Genomic DNA, 27,971 nt, shown 5'->3' on the forward strand with positions numbered 1-27,971 from the left:
CCTAAAGGTCAGACAGGAGAAGCCAAAGATGATGCTGATTGCCCCAGACTGGCCCCGCCAGTACTGGTATCCAATACTAAGGAACTTGTCTCAATGTCCAGCTTGGACCTTACCTCAAATACCTAATCTACTGTCCCAGCAAAACAATCAGATCCTGCACAGCTAACTCAGGACTTTAAACCTGGCCGCATGGCGGATAATGTAGTCATACAAAACACACCTCTCAGTAAAGCTGTGATGGATGTCATTTTGGAAACCAGAAGGCCTAGTACTAGAAAATCTTATGCTGGAAAATGGAAGAGATTCTGTGCTTGGAACCAGGCACAAGGAACTGATACAGCTGTGCCAAATATTCCTCAGATTTTGCAATACTTAACTGAGATGCTGGACAAAGACCTATCTTTTTCATCTATTAAAATTCATGCCTCTGCCATTTCGGCTCATTACAATACAGAGCCGCCAATCTTTTCTCATCCCTTATTAAAGCAGTACCTCAGAGGAGCCAAATATTTAAGGCCTCCAAGGAGATCACCTGTGCCTGCATGGGACCTCAACTATGTCTTGGAAAAACTCACCCTGCCTCCTTTTGAGCCAGCTGCTACTGCTGATATAAAGTGTTTATCTTGGAAAACAGCTCTGCTCCTAGCAATAACTTCTGGAAGATGAGTTTCAGAGCCATAGGCACTCATGGCTGTGGAACCTTTTATCATTTTTTATCCAGACAGGGTCTCTGTGAGGACAAACTCAACATTTATGCCTAAGGGTGGTGTCCAGTGTGGCTCTTAACCAAACTATTCATCTGCCAACTTTTTATCCAAATCCACAGCACAAGGGGGAGAGAATTCTGCATTCTTTGGACGTACACAGACAGCTTAGATTCTACTTGGACAGAACCAAAGTTTTCTGAAAGACAGCAATTACTAGTGGCATATGCTGCAGGATCACAAGGAAAGGCTATCTAAAAGCAGACTATTTCAAAGTGGATAGGCCACTGCATTCGTTTCTGCTACTTACACCATGGCAAGCCAGTGCCTAAGGGCATTAGGCCACATTCAACCAGAGCTGCAGCCAATTCAGCAGCCTTTTTCAGGGGAGTACCAACCAGTGACATTTTAGAGGCTGCTACTTGGAGTTCAGTGCACACCTTTACAAAGCACTATCATCTGCCACTCTACTCTAAATCCAGGGCAGGCTTTGCCACTGCAGTTCTGCAGGGCCTCATAGCCGCTCCTAACACTGTTTAGCTCCAGCCTCCCAACCATAGCTTTGGGACTCTACCCAAATGTAATGACTGCAACAGTGAAACATGAAGAACATAGTACAGTTGTGTACACTTACCATAAATGTAGATGTTTGAGTGTATTCACTGTTGCAGTCCAGGTTACCCACCCGCCATCCCCCTTTCTTCTTATGGAACCTATCTTTCCTTCTTTGATTCATACAACCTATGTGGTGTATTTGCTTGTAGAGGAAGGTAAAGTTTATATTGGTGCATAAATATATATATATATATATATATATATATATATATATATATAAAAATTTTGGCTACCCTTTTAGGGGGCACCTGACATATGGAGCAAGAAAAACTAAAGAAAATGGCATCAGCCACATCTTTTCTACCCCTGATGACCTGACATCAGGGAAGGGGCGACAGCAGCCAACGCAAGACCCAGGACTTTGGAATTCAGGCCGACTGAGGGCAACCTGCCAGCAGGATTACCCGAATGTAATGACTGCAACAGTGAATACACTCGAACATCTACATTTATGGTAAGTGTACACAACTGTACTTTATGATGCTGCAGAAGGCTGAGCTAGCTCTGCAGCATCAGCTTCTGCATTAAGGAGATACTCATTGTTACGTCTACAACCACTTCCTGATGACTTTAGGTCAAAGCTTATTGAAGCCCCTCGGACAATACAGCACTGTTTGCGTCTAAAATGGCTGAGCTCTTTAAGTCACTTCAGCAGAAAGGGAAAGAAATGCAGGACCTTAAACACCTGCTGGTTTCCCCAGTACCAAAGTTTGTAAGAACTACCCAGCAAGAACTCCGTTCATAAGAAAGCACTCCCATCCTGCTGCTTCTGCAAGGCATAGAAAGCCTACAAGGAAACAACCCCCTCCAGCTAGAACTTTTCCCTCATCTAGCCAGAGACTGCCCTTTCAAGATATAGGGCAGGTAGCATCTACGTACCAACCTTGCCTCCTTCACCCCCTCCCTCTCTACCTTTGTCAGTCCGTCTCTCACTGCCTCCCTGTGTGGACTCGCATCACATCAGACAAATGGGTCCTGATAGTCCTTCAGAATGGTTATTTCATGTCCTGGCTCAACCCACCAAAACGAAAAGGCATCCCACAACTTCCATCACAACAACTGCACCTCATGTAACCTGTGTTGCAAGCTTTGCTGGCTCAGGGCACCATCGTACCAGTGCCTACAGTAGGAAAAGAAAGAGGTTTCTACTCCAGAATTTTTCTGGTCCCCATTAAGGATGGACCTTGGAGGCCTATTTTAGACCTGTCCCATCTATTCTTAAAGGTCCCAACATTCACCTTCAGCATGTTGACTCTTCATACCCCCCCAAGCTTTCATGGCCACCCTAGATATAAAGGATGCTTATCTTCATATCCCCATAAGAACCACATACAGCAAATAGTTGAGGTTCTTGGTGGGCCATTCTCACTTTCAATTCTCTGCCTTGCCCTTTGAGCTTTTTACTGCACCCAGGGTTTTCACCAAATGCTTGGCTCCAGCGATTGCTTGTTGCAGGATAAAGGGGATACACGTATTCCCTTACTGCTTATTGCAGGATGAAGGGAGTACACCTATTCCCTTACCTGGATGACCTGCTGATTCATGCAAGCAACAAAGAGACCCTCCTCCTACTACACATTCACTTTGTAGTGTCCCTCTTACAGTCTCTGGGATTCCAGATAAATTGTCCAAAATCCCACCTGGAGCCTACTCAAGACATTGTCTTCATTGGGTGCAGAATTCGAACAGACCTCATGAAAGCCTTCCTTTGCCCCAGAAGGTGGAAACCCTGAGAGAATATGTGCATCTAGTCTTCCAAGACACAGAATTGACAGCAAGGCAGTAGCTCAAGCTCCTGGGCTACATGGCAGCCACTTTTCTCATGTTACCATTAGCAAGACTTCATATGAGAAGGCTACAGTGGTATCTCCTGTCAGTCTGCACACAACACTCCCATGCTGTGGAGTACAGGATCCCCCTCCTCCCCTGCCTAAAACTAGAAATCCAGTGGTGGTTGGCAAATGTGACCTGCCATCCAGGTCTCCCCCTCCAACCACCCCTTACCCACCCTGGTCATGCATACAAATGCCTCAGATTTGGGCTGGGAACCAACTCTAAGCCATCAAAAAGTGCAGGGCCTGTGGCCAGATCCACACAAATGAGAACACGTCAGTCTTCGAGAGATGAGGGCAATTCTTCTGGCTCTTAGAGGCTTCCTACCCTATCTCCAACAGGGCCCCCCTGAAGATCTTAACAGACAACACCACGGTTCTGTGGTATCTCAACAAACAGGGAGAGGGACCAAGTCTTACCTCCTTTGCAGACTAGCTCTTCTAGTATGAGAACTGGCCACCTCACAGGGAATGACTCTGCAGGCAGTCTACACTCCCTCCTTCTCAACTCCCAGGCAGATTTTCTCAGCAGAACCATCACAAGCAACCACGAATGGCTGCGTCACAGGGATGTCTTCCTGGATTTGGTCCACCAGTGAGGTATTCCTTGAATAGACCTTTTTGCCTCCTCAGTCTATAGGCAACTTCCTGGTTTCTGCACCAGGATACCAGACACACAGGCACTGGCAAATGATGCCTTCTCAATTTCGTGGGAGGGGAGGTTTCTGTTTGCACCCTCCCCAGTAATTCAGAAGGTCCTGCTGAAAATTCAGCAGGACAAACCAAAAATCTTGTTGGTGATTCCCTACTGGCCAAGACAGCCCTGGTTCCCCCTACTTCTACAACTGTCCAAGGGCGGCAGTCACCACAAGTTACCCCTCAGAGTGGACCTTTTCCACAGCACAAGGGATCCCAGATACACCCCTCAGTGGCAGCTTCTTCACCTCACCCTGTGGGTGATAGGATTCTGATTCTGATTCTCCTCAGACACCTTTATGACAAGGATGTGCTAAATATCCTGCTGGAGGCCAGGAAACCAAATACCAGAAAATCCTACCTTTCAAAGTGGAAAAGGTTCACTATATGGTGTCACAGTAGACAGTCGGACCCACTTGTTAGCTAGACTCCTTTAGTGCTGTCTTACCTGCGTGAGCTCACTTGTCTGTAATTTCAACATGTTTCCTCTGGTCCCCCCATTAGCATCCAGACTCCCTGCTAAGCTTTTTCTAAAAAGGGTTCTTCACCTCAGGCCTCCCAGAAAACCATCTCCTCCACCATGGGACCTTAACTATGTTTAGGAAAAGCTTATGCTTCCCCCATTCCAGCCAGCAGACAAAGCTTCTCTAAAACATTGTACATGGAAAACTGTACTACTTGTGGGCTTAACATCAGCCAGAAGAGTCTCAGAGCTACAAGCCCTTATGGCCATTCCACCCTTCCTAGTTTTCCACAATGACATGGTTACTCTTAGAACTAACCCTTCCTTCATGCCCAAGGTGGTGACTGACCTGTCCCTGAATCAGGCCATCCATCTACCTACTTTTTTCCCTAACCCACAGGGAGACAGTGAGAGTACTTCACTCCCTGGATGTTCACAGACAACTCTGGTTTTATCTGCATAAATCCAGGTCTATCAGACTCGCGACCAACTTTGTCTCCTTTCATCCCAGAGTCTTGGGAAAGGCAGTAACCAAACAGACTATCTCGGTATGGATTTCCAAAGTCATCACCTTCTGCTACCAGAACCACAGAAAATCTGTGCAAAACACCATCAAAGCACACTCCACCAGGGTTATGGCCTCTTCAGGAGCCTTCTTCAAAGGCCTGGATACCTCTTCTATTCTTGAAGCAGCCACTTGGTCATCAGTTCATACCTTCACTAAGCATTACAAACTAGACCATGTTTCTAGAGCCATGGCTATCCTTCATGGATTGCTGGAAATAGCTTCTAGACCTTCTCCCACTCAGTAAGCTTTGGCACTCACCCACATGTAGAATACTGCAATATTGGAATAGAAGGACATAGAAAAGTTGTGTAAAATCTTACCATAACCATAGATGTCCTTCTCTTCCATGTTGCAGTATTCCTTCCCCTCCTATTACATTGCATTTCCCTTTCTGGATGGCTCAGGACTGGCATTGCCCTTCCTAGGACTGGCTCCGACTGGGGTTTTCAGTTCTGAGGGCTGGTGTGTGCAGACGTTACTTTTATGGCCCATGCTCCTAGTCATGTCAGACGTCCCACGCACCACATAGGGACTGAAAACTTTTGCATACTGGCCAGACTTACACGAAGCAAGAGGAGTAAACCCACATGTAAAATACTGCAACATGGAAGAGAAGGACATCTGTGGTTACGGTAATATTTTACACAACTTTTCTTTTCCTCTTGGAGTGTTTGCTTCAGAAATGTCTGTAGTATAGATATCTGTACTGTGGCCACTTGGTTCTGTGCACACGCCTTCTGCAAACATTATCTTTACTGCGACCCAGTAGTCAGGCTGCATTTGAGAATTCGGCTGTATCCTTGATTGAGTTTTCTGGCTACTTCAGTTGTGTTACTGCTTGCCTTTTAGCCCTTCAAGTTCTCACAGTTGTGTAACAAGTGTTATATAATTAGTTTGTCCTCAACATTCACTCCCAATCATTCTAGTGCACCATCCTGCAATCAACTGCTGCTGTTGGAGCTGTACATTGGTAGTAAAGCTGTTCTTGTGTATCACTTGTTTCATTAATACAGTGGTTTGTCTACATTACTTTTTGAATTGTAGGTAGGTGTTTCTCCGTGGCTGATGCAAACTGGTGTGTTCCAAGAACAAGCAAGATGTTTTTCGTTTTTCACTGTTGCAGTCATCACATTTGGGTTATCTGCCTGCAGGTAGGCTTGGGATTTCTGCATCGGGTGCTGTCGCTTCTTCCATGACGTCAGGTCGTCAGGGGTATAAAACATGCAGCCAACGCCATTACATCAGTCTTGCTTGCCATACAGTGCCCGAAGCAGAAGCAGTTCGCAAGTTCCGGTCGGCCGACTCCTGAAATTTTCATTTTTTGCATTTCAGACCTGAAGTCTTCTAAAAGATAAGAACCCCGTTGGGGATCCTTTTTTCTTGCTATAACCGATGTCGGAAAAAAATAATCGTCTTGCCTGTGGAAAGCAAATACCTCACAGAGATTTTCATTCTTACTGCGTCACCTGTTTAGGCCCAGACCATGATGTCCCTCGCTGTCGGTTTTGTGCCTTGTTCAAAACCCAAACTTTTCGTCATCGGACTATTTTTGTAGCTAAATTCTTTCGCTCTCGATCCCCGTACTCTGAAATGACTTCAATAAGCCGTCCGACTATCGATCTTCCGAAAAAAAATGAAAGGATAAAGACAGAGACAGACTGCACAGGTCCAAGGCTGCTGATGATGCTAACATTAAGCTAGTCACCAGTCCGCCGGTACTCAGTGAGGTGGTTTTGCAGCCCCTGATACCCGCTTCTGCAGATTCGCAGACCTCTACTGAGACCCATTCAGTATGCCGCGAGATGCTTCTTCGACTATGGAACCTGTGGATATCTCTACCTTGGATGGGTCCGGAGCCGCTGTGCAGGCACCGGGTTCTGAGGGTGTTTTCAGGCCTTCCTATTTTCATATTAAACCGACAACTTCTTTTCATACCAAAAATACCGAATTCCTCACACCTAAAATTTGCACTACGCCTAGGAAGCCAATGACCAAAGTGCATTCTAAGGCCCACATGCCACAAAAACAAATGATTAGAATGGCTGAGGACCTCATTACTTTAATTAGGGGAAGTCAGCCTTTCCCCTCGAAAAGACCCAGAACCGATTTTCTTTTTGATTCTTCTGATCAGGAATCTGTTTACTGTGATCCTTCTGATTTCCAAGACATACCCTTATCTACCTATGAGGATTCTGATGCAGAGGATTCCATTCTTTCTGCTTCCCCTCCAGAAGATTTTTCCTTTGGTGAAACCCAAACCCTGCACACCCTTAGAAAACATTTCCACTGGGAGAGCCAGGACTACTCCCAGTCCAAAAAGAGGCTTGGGGAATTTTTAAGCTTGCTTCAGCACAGGCCTCTAGCTATCCCTCCTGTTGTGGAAAATGTAGATGTCTTCCTGGAATCCAGCCTTACCTCTGATACCTTGCCTCCAGCTCCCAGGAAACCTGACAGGTACTATAGAGTGCCTGACTCCCACAAATTCCTTTTTAGGAATCCTACTGCTGATCCAGAGTCCATTTCCCAGGGACCTAAAGGCATTGTCTACAACTGCCAAAAATCCAACCCCTTCGGACAGGGATTCCAGGGCATTAGACATATGGGGGAAAAAGGTATACACCTCTGCTATGCTTGCCATTAGGGCTTTAAATTGCCGGTTTCATATGTTAAAGTATCAGCAGCATGTTATGGAGGTAATTAAACAGAAAATGTTGTTGATTCCCGGTTGTGCAGAACGCAAAATTTACAAGAGTTAATGCATTCTGCTAACCAGGTTGGTAAACATACTTTGAAATGTGGGTTTGATGCTTTAGAAGCATCTTGTTGGGCTGCTGTCACTGGGTCTGTTCTTAGAAGACATGCTTGGCTTAAGGAACAGAACTTGCCAGATCATGTCAAAGCAAAATTACTGGATGCGCCATTAAATCAAGAGTGTCTTATTTGGTAATAAAGCAGAAGTCGTCCTCAAAAGAATGGAGAAGAAAGCTAAATCTCTGCAAACTGTACAAGTACAGCCACCTAGATTCAGTAGGCATTGGCCTTCAAAAAACTGGTCTTTTCCAGTCCCTTCCAGGCCTTCTCAGTCAAAACCCAGGGGCAGCAAATCACCAAGACTTCAGTCTCAGGTTATGGCACAGATCTAAGCAATGGAATGCTTTCATGTCCAAAACAGGGAGTTGTAAGCCTCGATCCTATGGTAAAATAATCAGGCCGACTGAGGGCTACTGCAAGCAGATAACCCCAAATACGATGACTGCAACAGTGAATACACTCGAACATCTACATTTATGGTAAGTGTACACAACTGTACTTTCCACTCACTCCCATCCATAAGCGGATGGTGAGACCTCCCCCCAAACCAGTGGGCAGAGGCCCAAAAGCAAGTACTTTCTCTTCTCAGTATCAAGGCTGTTCAACCTGTCCCAGCAGAACAAAGGGGACAAGGTTTTTACTCCAGACTGTTTCTGGTCCTCAGAAAAGAAAACTCTTGGTGTCCTGTCCTGGATCTGTCTATTTTCAACACCTTTTTGGTGGTTCCAAAATTCAAAATGCTAACTCTCCCAGCAGCTGCTTCCTGTGCTAGCCAAGGACTCCTGGCTAGCAGCCCTAGATTTAAAAGAAGCTTATGTGCACATCCCCATAAGGGAATCTTGCAGGAAATACCTATGCTTCAGAGCAGGCTCTATGCACTATCATTTTTTTGCACTTCCCTTTTGCTCATCTACTGCGCTCAGGGTATTCACAAAGTGCCTAGCTCCAGCCATTGCATTTTGCAGGCAGAGAAGAATTCAAATTTACCCATACTTGGACGATTGCCTGATTCAGGAGGACAGTCAGGAATTGCTACTTCAGCACTTGGCATTTGTAAAGAGACTTCTAACTTCACTGGGGTACACCATCAGTGAAAATAAATCACAACTGGTATCCAGCCAACAGATTGTATTCATGGGAGCAAGCTTGAACACAACTTCCCAGATGGTATTCCTCACTCCAGAGAATCAAATTTATTTGACAAACTATTTTCAATCTACTGGATATCCAAACTTGGCTATCTGCAAGAAAAATACTGCAAGCCCTAGAGTGCATGGCCTCTTGCATTCTACTAATTCCATGTGCAAGACTGCATATGAGGAAACTTCATTGGTACCTAAAAAGTATGTGGTGTCAACCTTCTCAGAACCTGGAAACAACCACAACAAGGGACTCCCTTTCACTCTACCCCCTGCCGCCCAAATTCTAACAACAGACTCATCAGACTGTATGTGGGGCTCACATGGCAGGGCAGTGCATACAGGGAAAATGGAACCCAAAGCAAATGCATCAGCATATCAGTCAAAATGAAATGTTAGCTGTACAGAATGCTCTGACAGCCTTCAAAGGCCTTATTCTTCCAGGACAACTATTGGTAAAGACAGACAACACCACAGTTATGTGGTACATAAACAGGCAGGAGGGGGGAACCCATTCCTACCCAATCTGCAGACTAGCCATGGCTCTGTGGAACACAGCCTTGAGCAGCCAAGTGCACTTAACAAGCTCAATTCCTGCCAGGTAAACTACATTCACTGGCCGAAGACTTTAGCAGAAATCTCTTGGACCCACACAAGTGGAAACTGGAATTCAAAATATTCAAGCTTTTGAGGAACAGGTGGGGGACTCCAGAGGTGGACCTTTTTGCTTCCCCTCAAAATTATCAATTGAGCAAATTTTGTACCAGAACTCCCCACAGCCAAGCTTGGAAAGTGGATGCCTTGTCCTTCACCTGGGAAAGTCTCTCAGTCTATGACTTCCCCCTCTGCTACTCCTCTCGAAGGTTCTACTAAAAATCAAACAGGACAAGCTCAGGACAACCCTGATTGTGCCAGACTGCCCACGCCAGCACTGGTACCCTCTTTTGCACAGTATGACAGTGCTGCAACCCTGGCACCTGACTCAGACTCCTTCCCTGCTGTCCCTGGAGGCAGGCCAGATTCTGCACCCTCAGCTGCAGACCCTGAACCTTGCAGCCTGGCTAATCCCTGGAATTCAACACCAGCAACCCTCAGTAAGCAGATGCTGGATGTCATTCTGTATGCAAGGAGGCCTAGTACTAGAAAGTCCTATTCGGAAAAATTGAAAAGATACTGTTCCTGGAGCCAGTCTCAGGGAATGGACACAACTGTGCCCAGCTTACCTCATATACTAGATTACTTAACAGAAATGTTCCACAAAGGCCTTTCCTTCTCTTCAATTAAGATTCATGCCTCTGCCATCTCAGCTCATTATAATACTGAGCCCACCCCTCTTCTCTCATTCTCTGGTAAAACAGTTCCTGAGAGGAGCCAAAAGTTTAAGACTCCCCCAGGAGAGCTCCAACTCCAGCCTGGGACCTTAACTTTGTATTAGAAAAGCTCACACTTTCGCCCTTTGAACCTGTGGCCACAGCAGAGTTAAAATTCCTCTCATGGAAAATAGCTTTACTTCTAACCAACACTTCAGCAAGAAGAGTGTCTGAATTGCAGGCCCTTGTGGCAGTGGAACCCTTCATTATCTTCCATGCAGACAGGGTTTCCCTCAGGCTAACCCATCTTTTGTGCCCAAGGTGGTGTTTAGTGTGGCTTTAAACCAGTCCATTCATTTGCTTACCTTTTTTTCCTAATCCTCGTTATAAAGGGGAAAGGATCCTACATTACCTGGACGTGCACAGGCAGCTTAGGTTCTGTCTGGACAGGACTAAGCCTCTCAGAAAATCTGACCAGCTGCTAGTTAGCTTTGCTACAGGGGCAGAGGGCAAGGCCATTTCAAAGCAAACCATTTCTAAATGGATAGCACACTGCATCTATTTCTGCTACAAGCACCACGGGAAACCTACCCCACAGGAGATCAGAACTCATTCCACTAGGGCTGCATCTACCTCTACAGCATTTCTCAGGGGAGTCCCTACCAAGGACATCCTGGAAGCTGCAACCTTGAGCTCTGTGCACACTTTTCAGCAAGCACTACCACTTGCCTGTATTTTCTAAATCCAGAGCTGGATTTGCCTGCTGTGGCAAACTGGGTAAACAATGTCTTACAGGGCCTGATTGCCAGCCCTAATGCTTCATCACTACCTCCATCCTTCCTTAGCTTTGGGATCAACCCAAATGTGATGACTGCAATAGTGAAACACAAAGAACATAGTACAGCTGTGTACACTTACCATAAATGTAGATGTTCCAGTGTATTCACTGTTGCAGTCTTGGTTACCCTCCCTGCAGCCCCCTGACTTTTCTTGACTTCTATCCTATCTTTTTTGTCTGGCATATCTTATATCATTGGTATTTGTTTTTTGCTGGGGGTATTACATACCATGTAATTGCTTCCTAGTTTGGGGGCCCCTGACATCTGGGGCAAGAAAAACTGATGTAATGGCGTCGGCTGCATGTTTTATACCCCTAACGACCTGACGTCATGGAAGAAGCGACAGTATCCGACGCAGAAATCCCAAGACTCTGGTATTCTGGCCGGCTGAGTTATACCTGCAGACAGGTAACCCAAATGTGATGACTGCAACAGTGAATACATCTACATTTATGGTAAGTGTACACAGCTGTGCTTTTGTAACGTTGATGCTATACATGTTAATGCACATCAGCCAGACATTCCAGAGTGCACAACTTTTCTGGGGGGGTGGGTGTATTTTGATGCGGGGGGGGGTTAACCCAGTCTAGGACTCCTCAAGGAAGGGACCTCTGTAGATCAGCTGATGAGTTAAGAACATAACAGGTGTATTTGATTTCTTGGGTCTCTATGCATGCTGGACATTTTCCACTTTTTCAGTAACAGGTGATGTTTGTAAAGTTTTCACACTGCTTAGCCTTCACTGCATATAGGGTACCTTCACAGTTGGATGTCTCATAAAGCCATGCTCAAGAAAAAAATGTGGGAGGCTGGCATAATGATTAAGGTGATGTTCATCGTGCATACAGCTGCAGTCATAACAGATGGGTTCTCCTGCCGTCAGGCGGGTCCTCGGTCGGCCGAATTCCAAAGTCTAGGTCCGGTGTCGGTTGTCGTCGCTTCTTCCCTGACGTCAGTGCGACAGTGGTATAAAAGAACCAGCCGACGCCATTTTCTTCAGTCTTTCTTGCCGCGCGGTGCCCGAAGAAGAAGCAGTTCGCAAGTGCCGGTCGGCCAGCTCCTGAGATTACGAAAAATTTGGAACCGAAGTCTTCTTAAAAGCTAAGTACCCCGTTGGGGAAACTTTTTCTTGCCTCAGACCGATGTCAGACAAAGTTAATAATTGTATTTCTTGTGGGAAGCAAATACAGCATAAGGATTTCCATTCCCTCTGTATACCTTGTTTAGGCCCAGACCACGACGTCTCGGTCTGTCGCTTTTGTGCTACATTCAACAAACGCACTATTAAGTGTCGGGCAGAGTTCGCCCAACATTATTTTGGGAAAGCATTTAACTATACTATGTCGTCGGATACTCCGACTCCGGTTTTGTCTAAAAAACGCAAAGACAAGGACTGACACTCGAGGTCCGCGGCTTCTACCGACACCACGCCAAAGCCGACCACACATGGTCCGGTTCTCAGCGAGGCGCCTACACATTCCCTGATTACCGACGACACATCTTTGGCGGTGTCTCCTGTACCCGAGGTCGCAGGCTCCTCGGCCCACACCCTGACTACAGATACCGAAGCCACGCTTGGCGTTGAAACACAGAATGTGGACAGGTCCACCTCCACTCAAGGTGTCTTCAGACCTTCCTCTTCTTTCTCCATCAAGGCTTTCACCAAGTCTAAAGCTACCATGCACCCTAAGAGACCAGCTACACAGGGTCCATCTCCAGGCCCTATGCCTAAGAAACAGATGCTTAAAATGGCTGAGGATTTAATTACTCTAATCAGAGGTTCTCAGCCACCTCCGGACAAAAGACCCAGAGTAGAGGAAGATTCCCCCTCCTCTGATCAGGGCTCCATTATTTCAGAGCACTCTGATTATCAGGAACAGTCTTACTCCCCTTTTGAAGACTCTGATGCAGAGGAGTCTATTCCTTCTGTATCCCGCCCTGAGGATTACTCATTTGGTGAAACTCTGCATACTTTAAGGGAACACTTCCACTGGGAAGGCCAGGATTATTCAGATTCCAAGAAAAGGCTCAGGGAATTTCTTTTGTTACCCCAGCACAGGCCTCTGGCTATACCTCCTGTCCTGGACATCCTAGATGATGTTTACTCGGAGGCCTGCCTTAACCCGGACTCTCTTCCTCCAGCTCCAGTTAAGCCTGACAGGTACTACAGGGTTCCTGACTCACACCAATTTCTATACAAAAGCCATGCTGCTGACCTAGAAACCATCTCACAGGGGCCCAAGGGAGTTAAGGCCTCCATTGCCAAAAACCCATTGCCTTCCGAGAGAGATTCCAGATCCTTAGAAAGGTGGGGAAAGAAGGTATATACCTCGGCTACCTTATCCATGAGGGCCTTAAACTGTCAGTTTCATATGCTAAAATACCAACAGTTTTTGTTATCTCAATTGAAAAGTAAAATGTCACAACCTGAACAACCAGACATGAAGGAGTTGCAGGATTTGATGCATAGTGCAGTACAAGTGCGTAAACATACCTTACAATGTGGTTTTGATGCTCTAGAGGCCTCATGTAGAGCTGCTGTTACAGGCTCAGTCATACGTAGGCATGCCTGGCTCAAGGAACAAGCCTTGCCTGATCATGTCAAAGCTAAATTACTAGACGCCCCTCTTCAAAAGGATGTACTATTTGGGGCAAATGCTGAGGAAGTATTACGGAAAATGGAGGAAAAGGCTAAATCAGTGCAAACTGTGTGAGAATTTCTGCAGGTTCAACCCCCACGTTTTAGTAGAAATTGGCCTTCCAAAAACTGGTCCTTTCCTGCCACAGACAGACCCCTAAGAGGCAGATACAGGCGCCCGAGGGGCAGAGGACAAACACAAGGCTCGTACAGAGGCAGACAATGGCAAGCTCCTACACAAAGAGGTGGTGAGGACAACTCGCAATCTTTCAGAAAGCAAAACCAATGACTTTCCCCTTTGCATGCCAACCAGGTCTCAAATGGCAGCCCCCTTAGGAGGAAAGCTGGCACTATTCTCAAAAAATTGACATATTGTCACAAAGGACAAATGGATCCTGAACATTATAAAGAGAGGCTACAAATTCCATTTTCATACCCTTCCAAAAATGAAAGGCATGCCAAACCTGCCACACAATCAAAGGGCAAAGGCACAAAAGCAAATTTCAGATCTTATAAATATGAAAGCTATTCAAGAGGTACCTACACACGAACAAGGTCAAGTTTTTTATTCCAGGCTATTTCTGGTGCCAAGGAAGGGAAAAGACTGGAGACCTATTTTGGATCTTTCCATCCTAAACACATTCCTACTCGTACCAAAATTCAAGATGCTCACTCTACAGCAACTTCTTCCCATGCTGGGCAAGGAGTCTTGGCTGGTAACATTGGACCTCAAGGAGGCATACCTGCATGTCCCAATCAGACAAAATTGCAGAAGATACCTCAGATTTCTTGCAGGTTCAACCCATTATCAATTCTCTGCATTGCCCTTTGGTTTATCTACTGCGCCCAGAGTATTCACGAAATGCCTGGCATCAGTAATTGCCTACTGCAGACTTCAAGGGATACAAATATACCCTTATTTGGACGACTGCCTGATCCAAGCGGACAGCAAGCACATTCTTCTGAAACATCTGGCTTATGTAATAATGTTATTAAACTCTCTAGGATACACAGTCAACAAAGAGAAATCAAGACTAATACCCTCTCGGAAGATAATTTTCCTGGGTGCCAATTTGGACACAAACACCCAGATGGCCTACCTCACGCCAGAGAAGCAGGGGCAACTAATTCAATATTTCAGAACACTGGCAAATTGCACCAGGCTGACTGCAAGGAAAATCCTGCAGGCTCTGGGATTCATGGCATCTTGCATCTTACTAATCCCATGTGCAAAGCTGCATATGAGAAAACTACAATGGTACCTAAAAAACATATGGTCTCAACACAGCCACAGTTTGGAAACAATAATACCACTAATTCCGTGTCTGCAAAAGGAATTTCTGTGGTGGGCTCAAGCATGCCAAACAAACACAGGTCTTCCATTCAGCAAGCCTCAAGCAAATCAAGTCATCACAACAGACGCCTGGGACTACGCCTGGGGGGCGCACATGACAGACCAGTGCATTCAGGGCAAATGGACCCAAAAAGAAAAGCACCTTCACATCAATCAAAAAGAAATGCTAGCAGTGATAAGTGCTATTACAGCTTTCAAGGACCTTCTACAACCAGGTCAGCTATTGATAAGAACAGACAACACCACAGTTATGTGGTACATAAACAAGCAGGGAGGAACACATTCTTATCCCCTATGCAGACTGGCCATGTTACTTTGGAACATGGCCATGGACTTACAAATGGAACTACAAGCACAGTACTTGCCAGGCAAGGAAAACACGCTGGCAGACAACCTAAGCAGGAATATGACAGATCCACACGAATGGAAGTTGCATCCAAAAGTTTTTACAGAAATAATCCAAGAATGGGGAAGGCCAGACATAGATCTCTTTGCCTCCCACAAAAATCATCAATTGACAAAATTCTGCTCAAGGATCTTCCATCCAAAGGCCTGGAGAGTGGACGCTCTCTCTTTCAGTTGGACTTCTTCTTCTTCTTCTGACTCAGCACAGCTTCAAAACTCTTCACAGTCAGCTGAAAACACTCAATCTAGCCGCATGGAAGATTCCTTAGCATCGCAGCAGGCCCTGCTCTCCAAGGAAGTGCAGGATGTCATTTTGGAGGCCAGAAGGCCATCAACTACAAAAGCTTACTCTGCAAAATGGAAACGTTTTTGTGTTTGGAATGAGAAAAAAGGCCAGTGCCCTGGAAAACTGAATTTACCTCAAATACTACAATATTTGGCTGAACTGCTAAGAAGTGGACTTTCGTTCTCCTCCATCAAAATCCATGCCTCAGCCATTTCTGCAGAATACAACACTGATCCACCTTTATTCTCTCACTCTCTATTAAGGCAGTTCCTCAGAGGGGCTAAGAATTTAAGACCTCCAAGAAAACAACCAATACCTGCTTGGGATCTTAATTTCATTCTGGAAAAACTGACTTTGCCTCCTTTTGAGCCAGCTGCCTCGTCAGATTTACAATATTTGTCCTGGAAAACAGCTTTCCTTCTGGCTATCACTTCAGCTCGTAGAGATTCAGAACTACAGGCTCTTATGGCTGTCCAGCCTTTTATCATCTTCCATCAGGACAGAGTTTCATTACGTACCAACCCGTCCTTTATGCCTAAAGTGGTATCCAGGGTAGCTTTAAATCAGGCCATACATTTACCTACTTTTTATCCTAATCCTCAAAACAAAGGGGAGAGATTACTGCATTCCTTGGACAGCCACAGACAACTGCGTTATTATTTGGACAGAACAAAACCTTTCAGAAAATCAGAACAGCTTTTTGTGGCCTATGCGGTAGGAGCTCAAGGAAAGTCAATATCCAAACGGACAATCTCAAAATGGATAGCCCACTGCATACGCTTTTGCTATTCCTTTCATGGCAAAACTGTACCTACAGGCATTAGAACTCATTCTACCAGGGCCACAGCCACCTCTGCAGCCTTCCTCAGAGGAGTTCCTACCAAGGATATTTTAGAAGCAGCCACTTGGAGTTCTGTGCATACCTTCTCTAAGCACTACAACCTACCATTATACTCCAGATCTAGAGCAGGCTTTGCCACTGCAGTCTTGCAGGGCATTTTGGCTCCTCCTAGCTCCACCTAGTGCCTACCACCCCTTTCTTAGCTTTGGGATTCTACCCATCTGTTATGACTGCAGCTGTATGCACGATGAACATAGTACAGATGTTCTTCGTCTTCCCTTGCTGCAGTCCTGACAATTGGGTATAGTCCGCGTCCCAGTCGGCCCGAATACCAGAGTATAAGGCTGACGTCGGTCATGGCGCCTTAGACTGACGTCAGTACGTCAGGGTACTAATGCGCATGACCGACGTCATTTCCTCAGTCTTTTTTGCCGCATGGTCCGATGCAGAAGCAATTTTGCGAGTGCAGGTTGGCGTTCTGAGATTTTCCGAAACCGGAGTTTCAGACCGAATACAGAGTTGGCTAAGTAAGCCGTTAGAACATTTTGGTTTTTCTTGCCTCAGTATTTAACCGGATGTCAGAAAAGTGAATAACTGTATTTCTTGTGGGAAGCAGATACCGCATAGGGATTATCATACATTGTGTATACCTTGTTTAGGGCCTGAGCACGACGTTGTTGGTTGCCGCTCTTGTGCTAGATTTAACAAGCGCACTATTAAGAGGAGGCTTGATTGTGCTAGGTTAGTGTTTGGGAAGCGTTGCAATTATACTATGCCGTCGGATGCTCCGACGCCCGCTTCATCTAAGAAGCGCAAGGACAAAACAGTGAAGTCTAGGGGTGAGGAACCGGCAGTCCCGGACGCCGGTCCTTTAGAAGGCTCAGGGGAGCCAGAGGTTTTGCCAGGAGTCTCTATGGAGTCTCAGGCAGATACTTTACTGTTACAGGATGTGCCCTCTCAGGAGGTAGGCCAGGCTGAGGGGGCTTCTCAGGTAACTGTTCTTCCCTCTCTTCCCAAGGTAGTTAGGGCCTCTCCTTCTGTTGCCAAAGCTTCTTTTAGAGGAAGGCCAAGTTCAGCTTCTGTAGGGGCTTCTCCTAGCATTTCGGGCTCTGTGCCTAAGAAACATATGCTTAAAATGGCAGAAGATTTGATTACTCTGATTAGAGGTTCTATGCCCCCACCTGATAAGAGGCCTAGGGTGGAACAGGAGTTTGATAGTTTTGAACAGTGTTCACAGGCTTCAGAGTCTTCTGTGGAAGACTTGCCAGAGTTTCCTACTTATTCTGATTCTGATGTGGATGATTCCACTCCTTCAGCTTCTCCTCCTGAGGATTTTTCATTTTCAGAGACTCTTCACTCCATGAGGGAGCACTTTAAATGGGAAGGCCAAGATTACTCTGACTCCAGAAAAGGCTTAGGGAATTCTTGTTTTGCCCCAGCATAGGCCCTTAGCTATTCCTCCTGTGTTGAATGTGGTGGAGGATGTTTTTGCAGAGGCTTCTCTGAACCCTGATTCCTTGCCTCCTGCTCCTGTTAAGCCTGATAGGTATTATAGGGTGCCCGAAGCTCATAAGTATTTGTTTAAGAGTCCCAGGGCGGACCCAGAAACTGTTTCTCAGGGGCCTAAAGGTGTTAAAGCTTCTGTGGTTAAAAATCCTGTACCCTCTGATAAAGAGGCAAGGGCTTTGGATAGGTGGGGTAAGAAAGTATATACTTCTTCCACTCTAGCCATGAGGGCGTTGAATTGTCAATTTCATATGTTGAAATATCAGAATTATCTCCTTTCCCAATTGAAATCTAAGGTGGATGCTTTGGCGGAAGGTATTGAGTGTAAAGAATTGCTGGATTTGGTTCATGTGTCTGAACAAGTGGGTAAGCATTCTTTGCAGTGTGGTTTTGATGCTGTTCAGGCCTCCTCGAGGGTGGCTGCTACTAGTTCTGTTCTTCGCAGGCATGCATGGTTGAAGGATCAGAATTTAGCTGAGCATGTTAAGACCAGGATTTTGGATGCTCCTTTACAGTCTGATGTGTTGTTTGGACCGCCCGTGGAAGCAGTTTTAAAGAAAATGGAGGACAAAGCTAAGTCTATGCAGACTGTTAAAGATTTTTTGCAGGTGCAGCCTCCGAAGTTTAGTAGAAATTGGCCTGCTAAGGGGTGGACATATCCTGCTTATGGTTCCCAGTCTAGGGGTAGGTCTAGACGTGGTAGGGGCAGGGCTCAAGGTTCGTTAGGCCTAGATCAGACAGTTCACCTGCTCAGACTTCTGGTGAGGGCAGGGGTCAGTCCTTTCGTAAGCAGAACCAATGACCTGCCTTTTCAGCTGCCAGTGGACTCTCGTCTGGCAGCTCCTTTGGGAGGAAGATTGTCTCTTTTCAAAGAAAATTGGGATTTAATCACTCAAGACAGATGGGTGCTGGATATCATTCATCACGGGTACAGATTTTATTTCCACACAATGCCCCTTTCAAAGGCATGCCAGATGTTCCTCCTCCACAAAGAAAAGAGGCTCACAAGCAAGTTTCTCAGTTACTCCAGATAGGGGCTATTCAGCCAGTCCCTGTGTCAGAAAGGGGCTTGGATTTTATTCTCGCCTGTTCCTAGTACCAAAGAAGGGAAGACGTGGAGACCAATTTTGGATTTATCTATCCTCAACACTTATCTGGACATTCCCAAGTTCAAGATGTTGACGTTACAGCAACTGTTACCTCTGCTGGGCAAGGATCACTGGATGGTAACTTTGGATCTCAAGGAAGCTTACCTTCATGTGCCCATAAGGCTAAGTTGCAGAAAGTATCTGCGGTTTCGAACTGGAGATTTTCATTATCAGTTCTCTGCATTGCCCTTTGGCTTATCTACTGCCCAGAGTATTCACAAGGGTTCTGGCTCCAGTGATAGCTTACTTCAGGCTTCAAGGCATTCAAATTTATCCTTACTTGGGCGGCTGCCTGATTCTGGCTCAAGAAAAGGAACACCTTCTACAGCATCTGGAATATGTCATAGCAGTGCTAAGATGCCTAGGGTATTCTGTGAGCGAAATAAAGTCCAGTCTAGTACCCTCTCAAGACATGTGCTTTCTGGGTGTGAGACTGAATACAGCAGCCCAGATGGCCTTTTTAACCCCGGACAAACAAAAGAGTCTGTCACTTTACTTCCATCAACTATCTCATCAGTCCGTGCTGACTGCAAGGACAGTCCTTCAAGCATTAGGGTTCATGGCATCTTGTATTCTGGTGCTTCCCAATGCCAAACTGCATATGAGGAAGCTGCAATGGTATCTCAAAATGTATGGACACAGCACTGCCAAGATTTGGACACTGTCATTCAAATAATACCTTGCCTTCAAAAGGAATTCTTGTGGTGGGCTCAGGAATGTCACCTAAACAAGGGACTCTCTGTGACCCGGCCAGAGGCGAGTCAGATTTTAACGACAGATGCCTCGGACACTGCTTGGGAGCTCATCTAAATGGAAAGTGGATACAAGACAAGTGGCCTGCCAGACTACAGCATCTACATATCAACATGAAGGAGATGTTAGCAGTCCAGTTTGCATTGATGGCGTTCAAGGAGTTACTTCTTCCAGGGCAGGTGTTGATTCTGACAGACAACACAACTGTCATGTGGTACATCAACAAGCAAGGGGAACACATTCTTATCCTCTATGCAGGCAAGCAATGATTTTATGGGAGACTGCGTTAAGCCTGCAACTGACTCTTCAGGCAAGGTTTCTGCCAGGAGCACAGAACTCCCTAGCAGATGTATTAAGCAGACAAATCATGGATCCCCACGAGTGGAAACTGGATCTTCATGTATTTCAGAAATTGACAGTGTCATGGGGAACTCCAGACATAGATCTGTTCGCTTCTCCACTAAACCACCAGCTGCCAAAGTATTGCACAAAGGGGTTTCATCACACAGCTTGGAAAGTGGATGCTCTGTCTTTCAGTTGGAAAAACCTTCATGTCTATGCCTTTCCACCTCTACCTCTTCTTCCAAAGGTATTACTAAAGGTCAGACAGGACAGGCCAAGGATGATTTTGATAGCTCCAGATTGGCCTCGGCAACACTGGTACCCACTTCTAAGGAGTCTTGTAAAGAAGCCTCCATGGCCTTTACCTCTGATTCCTCATCTGTTATCTCAGAAGGACGGTCATCTGCTCAATGTCAAGCTTCCATCTCTTCATCTCACAGCTTGGCATATTCTGTGTTGAAGCATGGTAGGTCTCAGCTTCCTCAACAAGTTTTAAATGTGATTATGGAAGCTAGAAGGCCTAGTACTAGGAGAGTGTCGCAGAAAAATGGAAGAGATTTTTATTTTGGAGTACAGCAAAGAATTTGGAGATTTCAGAGCCTAATTTGAGTGTGGCTCTTCAATATCTTACTGAATTATTGGACAAAGGTTTGTCTTTCTCTTCCATAAAGATTCATGCTGCAGCAATTTCAGCTCACTATGATTGTGACCCACCTTTGTTTTCGCATCCTTTGTTCAAGCAGTTTCTTAGAGGGGCAAAGAATATAAGACCCCCGTAGAGCTCCTACTCCTGCTTGGGATCTCAATTTTGTGTTGGAAAAACTTACTCTACAACCTTTTGAGCCTGCAGCTACTGCTGAATTGAAATATTTGTCATGGAAGACTGCTTTTCTGTTGGCTATTACTTCTGCAAGAAGGGTGTCTGAGTTGCAGGCCCTTATGGCAGTAGAGCCCTTTTGATTTTCCATAAGGACAGGGTATCATTACGCACTAATCCTTCCTTTATGCCTAAGGTAGTTTCTAGTGTGGCTTTAAACCAAACTATTCATTTGCCTACGTTTTTGCAGATCCTCAAAATAAAGGGGAAAAGATTTTGCACACTTTAGATGTACACAGGCAATTGCGTTATTATTTGAGCAGGACTAAAGATTTTAGGCAGTCTCAGCAGTTACTTGTTTCTTTTGCTTTAAGTTCACAGGGCAAGCCTGTGTCAAAACAAACTATTTCTAGGTGGATTGGCTTTTGCATTGCATTTTGTTATTCCCATCATGGCAAAGAGGTTCCAGCTGGGATTAGGCCTCATTCCACTAGGGCTACTGCCACTTCAACAGCATTTCTAAGGGGTGGCAACTAAGGATATTCTGGAGGCAGCTACTTGGAGTTCAGTGCATACTTTCTCTAGGCATTATCACCTGCCTATATACTCTAAGACTAGAGCTGGTTTTGCCACAGCTGTTTTACAAGGCATGTTGTCAGCTCCTGCTACTTTATAATTTGCCAGCCTCCCTTACCTCTGCTTTGGGATTCTACCCAATTGTCAGGACTGCAGCAAGGGAACGCGAAGAACTTAGTACAGTTTTGTACCTACCATAAATGTAGATGTTCGAGGATTCCCTTGCTGCAGTCCAATTACCTCCCTCCTTCCCTCTGTGTTTCAGGGTGGTTGTGTAGGTGAGTTTACATGCTTATATTTTTTGTATATATTACTGTATATATTGTACATGTTTTTTGGTGCAGGTTGTTTTTGGGTCTTGTCTTTTTGGGTCTTCTGACATCTGGGGCAAGAAAAGACTGAGGAAATGACGTCGGTCATGCGCATTAGTACCCTGACGTACTGACGTCAGTCTAAGGCGCCATGACCGACGTCAGCCTTATACTCTGGTATTCGGGCCGACTGGGACGCGGACTATACCCCAATTGTCAGGACTGCAGCAAGGGAATCCTCGAACATCTACATTTATGGTAGGTACAAAACTGTACTTTTTGTACCTACCATAAATGTAGATGTTCGAGTGCTAATACAGCTGCAGTCCAGGTTTCTTTCCCTCCTTCCCCTCTAGGGGTCTTCTTTTATGGTGTATTTGCTTGCAACTACTGGTCTTTGATTATATTGCATTGCATTATTACATAATTTTATGTATTGCCTTCCTTCTGGGGGCACCTGACATCTGGGGCAAGAAAAACTGAAGAAAATGGCGTCGGCTGGTTCTTTTATACCCCTGTCGCACTGACGTCAGGGAAGAAGCGACGACAACCGACGCCGGACCTAGACTTTGGAATTCGGCCGACCGAGGACCCATCTGTTATGACTGCAGCTGTATTAGCACTCGAACATCTACATTTATGGTAGGTACAAAACTGTACTTTTCCTTTACAGACAGAAGGTGCAAGGTTTGCTTCTCACATGGGGTGGTTGGCTAGGCTTAAAATCACCCACAAGGGCAGTTAGCCTAGAACTAGTTTATGAACTTATGAATTTATAAGATGTGCAAGAAAATATTTTCTTTCCTGCTATGTTGTTCATAGGTTCATAGTTCATAGTTTAGTACTAGGCTAACTGCCCTTGCGAGCCATTTTAAGCCTAGCCAATTACTCCTTGTGAGACTCAAACCCTGCACCTTGTGTTTATAAGGCAAACACCTTAGCCATTAAGCCACCAACCCCAGTCTTACCTGCTTATTTTCCTATGCATTCACCTTTGCGTATTGATTATTTCTACTGTTGCTGTGGGGTGCAGGCACAGTTGTCCATATTGAAAAACTCTCAGGTGAAACAAGTCCTTTTGCTGCACCTTTCTGTTATCCTTTTGTGTATTTGTACAGTTAGTTCACAGCACAGTTTCCTTTCAGAAGCACAAGAGACTGTACAAGGCAGAACATACTCTTGGGTAAACTGTAATGAGTGATATGATGTAGAGCCCAACAGCGTACAGATGAAGTCTGCTTTTATAAAATTATGCAAGTTTTAACATGTGTATTATGTCTGAACACTCTGCCACATTTTTTTTAAAAAGTCGTTTTTGACTGGTACTGCATCTGAAACTATTTTTGTTTTTTCCAGGTTATCCAGTCCTTGCCCCTGCTGCCTACTATGATCAGACTGGAACTTTGTTAGTGAATACAGGAGCTCGCAATGGACTTGGAGGTCCTGTTCGTCTTGTTGCACCTACCCCTGTCATCATTAGTAGTCCAACTGCAGCCCAAGCAGGTAAATGCTTTGCAGATAGTTATAGTTTATGCTTTGCCGTAAGGAGTTTAAAATGTAGCAGGTTTCATTGTTTACTTGACTGAAAGAAAGCTATATACCCTCAGGTTTCTTATAATAGTGACATCATTAAAAAAAAAGTCTGTCTTTTTAGCTGTAACTTGCAGGTGTGGATTTCACTATGTTAGACAGTCTGCTGTTTTGATATTTTCCTCTTGTGGTAAAAATACATTTTTTTAGTGGTCTTTAAAAGTTGTGAACTGTAAGATGTTCATCATTTCCACTGCAGCAGTAGCCTTTAGGTTGTAAGAGTAATTTCATGCCCACAAAACAACTGTCCAGCTTCAAAAGGCTGCCCCCCCCACACACACACACGTGCACGCGTTCACTTTGCTGATTGGCTTGGCTAATCCCAAGGAGTGGAAATCAGCAGGGTGAAGGGTTCTTCAGTAGTTTCTTGCTGTCTTGAGAAGAATCATTTTTCATGCTTCACAGGAGCAGCAGTCAGCCAAGGTCTTCATTTCTGGCAGAATAGTGCCCGTTGGGGAACCCCTCCACTCAGAAATGAGTGCCCTTTTAAGAAAAATAATATATAATTTATTTTTTTTACTAAAAGCAGTATTTTCCCTTTAAGAAATCGTGTTTTTTTTTTTTTTTTTTTTTTGGCAGGGACTGCTATTTTCAGCTAGAACTGTTTATTATGGTATTTTGATCTAATTGTGTGAGATTATATTCTGCTTATGTAAACTTTTAATTTTACAAGGCAGAAAGGGTTAAGGATGTACAGGCAGGAGTGTTTTGTGTTAAGTGTCATGGACTTGGTCTGCACCTCAGCCAGTAGTGTGTGAACCTGCAGTGGCCATTGGTTATTCCTCTGACCACTCACTCACTTCTTCGGCTTCCTCTGTTATAGTCATAATGAAGAGCTTGAACTAGTGGTCAGCCACATCCTCTGTGGCAGTTCCAGAGACTGATGCAGGCATGGGAGAACCATCATCTTTAGGTGTGGGAGATCGTGCTTGAGGCAACTGATGTAAGAGACCATTAGACTGAGCAGACACCCCTCCCTTGTGTCTGTCATCTTTTACTGGACCTCCTGCTTACAAAAAAAAAAAAAAAAAAAAAAAAACAGTAATAATCATAAAAAATAAACACTTCTTTAGAAAATGTTGATTACTGTTTAAAAAAAAAAAATGTTCCTTACCTTGGCTATACAGGCATTAAAGATGGTATATCATGGTACATAGAAGCCGTTACAGGTGGGCATCCTCTGTAAAGCTATTCCTGAGGAAACTGGTTCTGATGATTCTGACATTAACAGAGATAGGACTTCTTTTCCTGCAGATTCCCAAGCCCAACAATAATTGTGAGGAAGATTTTAATTGTTACTCTCTGGTGGAATTTTCTTTTAATCAGACCATTCCCAAAATAAATGGGTATTATTGCAGGAACAAATAGATGTAGTGGCACCCCCACCCCCCACGAAGAGATACGGTGGTGGTAAGAAAGAGGTAGCAAAACAGAGCTCTTCTGTCCATCCACCTAATAGGGAGTCCAGAGCAGTGGACATATTTGGAAAGCGAGTGTTCACCTCAGCTACTTTCGCTCTAAGGTCGGTTAATTATCTGGTGCACTTTATAAATCTCTCTGAAGCATAGTAAAGAACTGTCAGATTCTCTGAGTCCATGTCTGCTGAGGATTTCAAAAGGTCTTCCTCAACTGCCCACTCTTGTATCCGTTTCAAATTCTTCGATGAGGTTAATCTCTCACACAGCTGATAGGACCTTACGAGCAGCCGGTTCAGGCATCACCATTATGAGACATGCCTGGATGTGGCTATGTGACTTTGTGAATCCTTTTAAGATATCCTTTGTTAATTCCCCATTTGATGGCACTTCCTTGTTTGTGCCATCAGTAAAAGATATGCTTACCTGCAGCAAACAAGAAGGAAAACCCTGTCTGTTGTCATGACCAAGTTTTCTATGCCTCGACAGACCTTCTGTATGAACCAGAGTAGAGGTAAGAAAATGTGGTTCCATAAATCTTTGGGACCTTTCCAGTATTTGCGTGGGGAAAACTCTTTCAGAGGCAGGGTAGGAAATTTTATTGGTAGATGTTATCATAGAGGCAGAGGAGGCCCACAGAAACCAGGGCTTTAGAGATGCTTTTTCAGACAGACCCTGTCAGTGTCGATTGTCCAACTCTGGAGGCAGTTGGGGGTCAGTTCTCTTTGCCCCTGGATGTCTGGACATACATCGCAAAAGATTTGTGTGTGCCAAGTATAATATCCAGAGGTTATTGCATACCATTTTTCCTTCTTCTCATTGGCAAAGGAAGAAACTTCCCGACGTTCCACCCCGTCAAAGGAAGGCCACACCATAAAAAATACAAAAGCTGCTAGAAGAGTCATCCAGAAGATCCCACCAGTCCAGATAGGATTCTGAACTTATTCACACATGTTCTTCATGTTTCACTGTTGCAGTCATTACGTCTTTGTTATCTGCTTGCAGGTAGCCCTCAGTTGGCCTGATTAACAAAGTCTTGGGTCCTGCATCAGTTGCTGTCCCTTCTTCCATGACGTCAGGTCGTCAGGGGTATAAAACCTGCAGCCGATACCATTACATCAGTCTTTCTTGCCGTGTGGTGCCCAAAGCCGAAGCAGTTCGCAAGTGGCTGTCGGCCGCCTCTCGAAATTTTCATTTTCGAGTGTTAAAACCAAAGTCTTCAACTAAAGCTAAGTACCCCGTTGGGAAACTTTTTCTTGCTCCTTACCGATGTCATTAAAAGTTAATAATTGCATTACTTGTGGAAAGCAAATACCTCATAAAGATTTTCATTCGTACTGTATTCCTTGCCTAGGCCCTGACCACGACGTACCTTGCTGTCAGTTTTGTGCTTTATTTAATCAGTGAACTATCCGTCATCGGTATATTTTTGCCTCTAAATATTTCGGTTCTCGGTTTAATTATCCAGAAATGCCATCGGTTAGCCATCCGACTACTGGGATTCCGAAAAAAAAAAACCCAAAGATAAAGACAGAGACAGACCGTCAAGGTCCAAAACTGCCGACGACGCTACTAAGCCAGTCGCCAGTTCGCCAGTACTCAGTGAGGTGCTTTCACAGCCCCTGATACCCGCTGCTTCTGATTCGCAGGCCTCTACTGAGACCCATTCGGAGTCCGGTACACCGCGAGATGTTTCAACTATGGAACCCGCCGATGTCTCTACCTTGGATGGGTCCGGAGCCGCTGTGCAGGCACTGGCTTCTGATGGTGTATTCAGGCCTACTGACTTGCATATTAAACCGACGCCTCTTTATTTACTTAGGCCTAAATCTCGATCCATGTCTAAAAAACCAACACCCAGGCCACATGCTCAGGTCTCTAGGCCTAAAAAACTAATGATAAGAATGGCTGAATATCTAATAACTCTAATCAGGGGTAGCCAACCCCCCCCCCCTTCTAAGAGGCCTAGGACTGAAGTTGATTATGATTCTTCTGATCAGGATTCTGTTTTTTCTGACGATATGGATTTGCCCTTACCTACTTATGAGGATTCTTATGCAAAGGACTCTATTCCCCCTGCTTCCCCTCCTGAGGATTTTTCTTTTGGGGAAACCTTACATACTCTAAGGGAGCATTTCCACTGGGAAAGCCAGGATTTTTCAGATTCAACAAAGAGGCTTAGGGATTTCCTTCTCCTACCTCAGCATATAGGCCTTTAGCTATTCCTCCTGTACTAGACATAGTTGATGATGCTTTCTCGGAATCTAGTTTGGCCCCTGATTCCCTGCCTGCTGCTCCCAGAAAACCTGACAGATACTACATGGTTCCTGACTCCCACAAATTTATTTTTAAAAATCCTGCTGCTGACCCTGAAACTATTTCTCGGGGTCCCAAGGGTGTTAAGGCTTCTACAGCCAAAAATCCTACCCCTTCAGATAGAGACTCCAGGTCGCTGGATAGATGGGGTAAGAAGGTTTATACGTCTGCAGCCTTGGCAATCAGGGCTTTCAACTGACAGTTTCATATGCTTAAATATCATCAGCATGTTATGGGCTTACTGAAACAGAAAATTATTTTGATTTCTGATTGTGTGGAAAATGGAGAACAGGTTGGAAAGCATACTTTGCAATGTGGTTTTGATTCCTTCTAGCATGCCTAGGGTACACCATAAACGAAAATAAATCACAACTGGCACCCTCTCAAATAATTACATTCCTGGGTGCAAGCTTGAATACAACTGCCCAGATGGCTTACCTCACGCCAGACAAACAAATTCAATTGACAACATACTTCAAACAAGTGGCAACAAAAATCTAGCTCTCTGCAAGACAAATTCTTCAGGCTTTGGAGTTCATGGCATCCTGCATTGTACTAATTCCATATGCAAGACGGCATATGAGGAAACGTCAGTGGTACCTAAAAAGCTTATGGAGTCAGCATTGTCACAGCCTGGAAGCAGTAATTCCTCTCATTCCTTGCCTGCAACAGAAGTTCCTTTGGTGGGCAGGGGCA

General features: G+C 45.0%; 1 protein-coding gene across 6 annotated transcripts in view; it reads left to right on the top strand.

Annotated features, from left to right (window-relative positions):
- Positions 1-27,971, top strand: part of PUM1 (pumilio RNA binding family member 1) — a 3,075,948-nt gene that overhangs the window by 1,271,682 nt on the left and 1,776,295 nt on the right. For all 6 annotated transcript variants that reach the window (XM_044084662.1, XM_044084694.1, XM_044084669.1 and 3 more), the window contains exon 8: positions 23,311-23,457. In XM_044084662.1, coding sequence (XP_043940597.1) covers positions 23,311-23,457 — 147 coding nt within the window. The remainder of the gene's footprint in view (positions 1-23,310; positions 23,458-27,971) is intronic.

The sequence above is a fragment of the Protopterus annectens genome, chromosome 1.part1, assembly GCF_019279795.1.
Source record: "Protopterus annectens isolate FY-2018-M chromosome 1.part1, PAN1.0, whole genome shotgun sequence".
Lineage (NCBI taxonomy): Eukaryota > Metazoa > Chordata > Ceratodontiformes > Protopteridae > Protopterus > Protopterus annectens.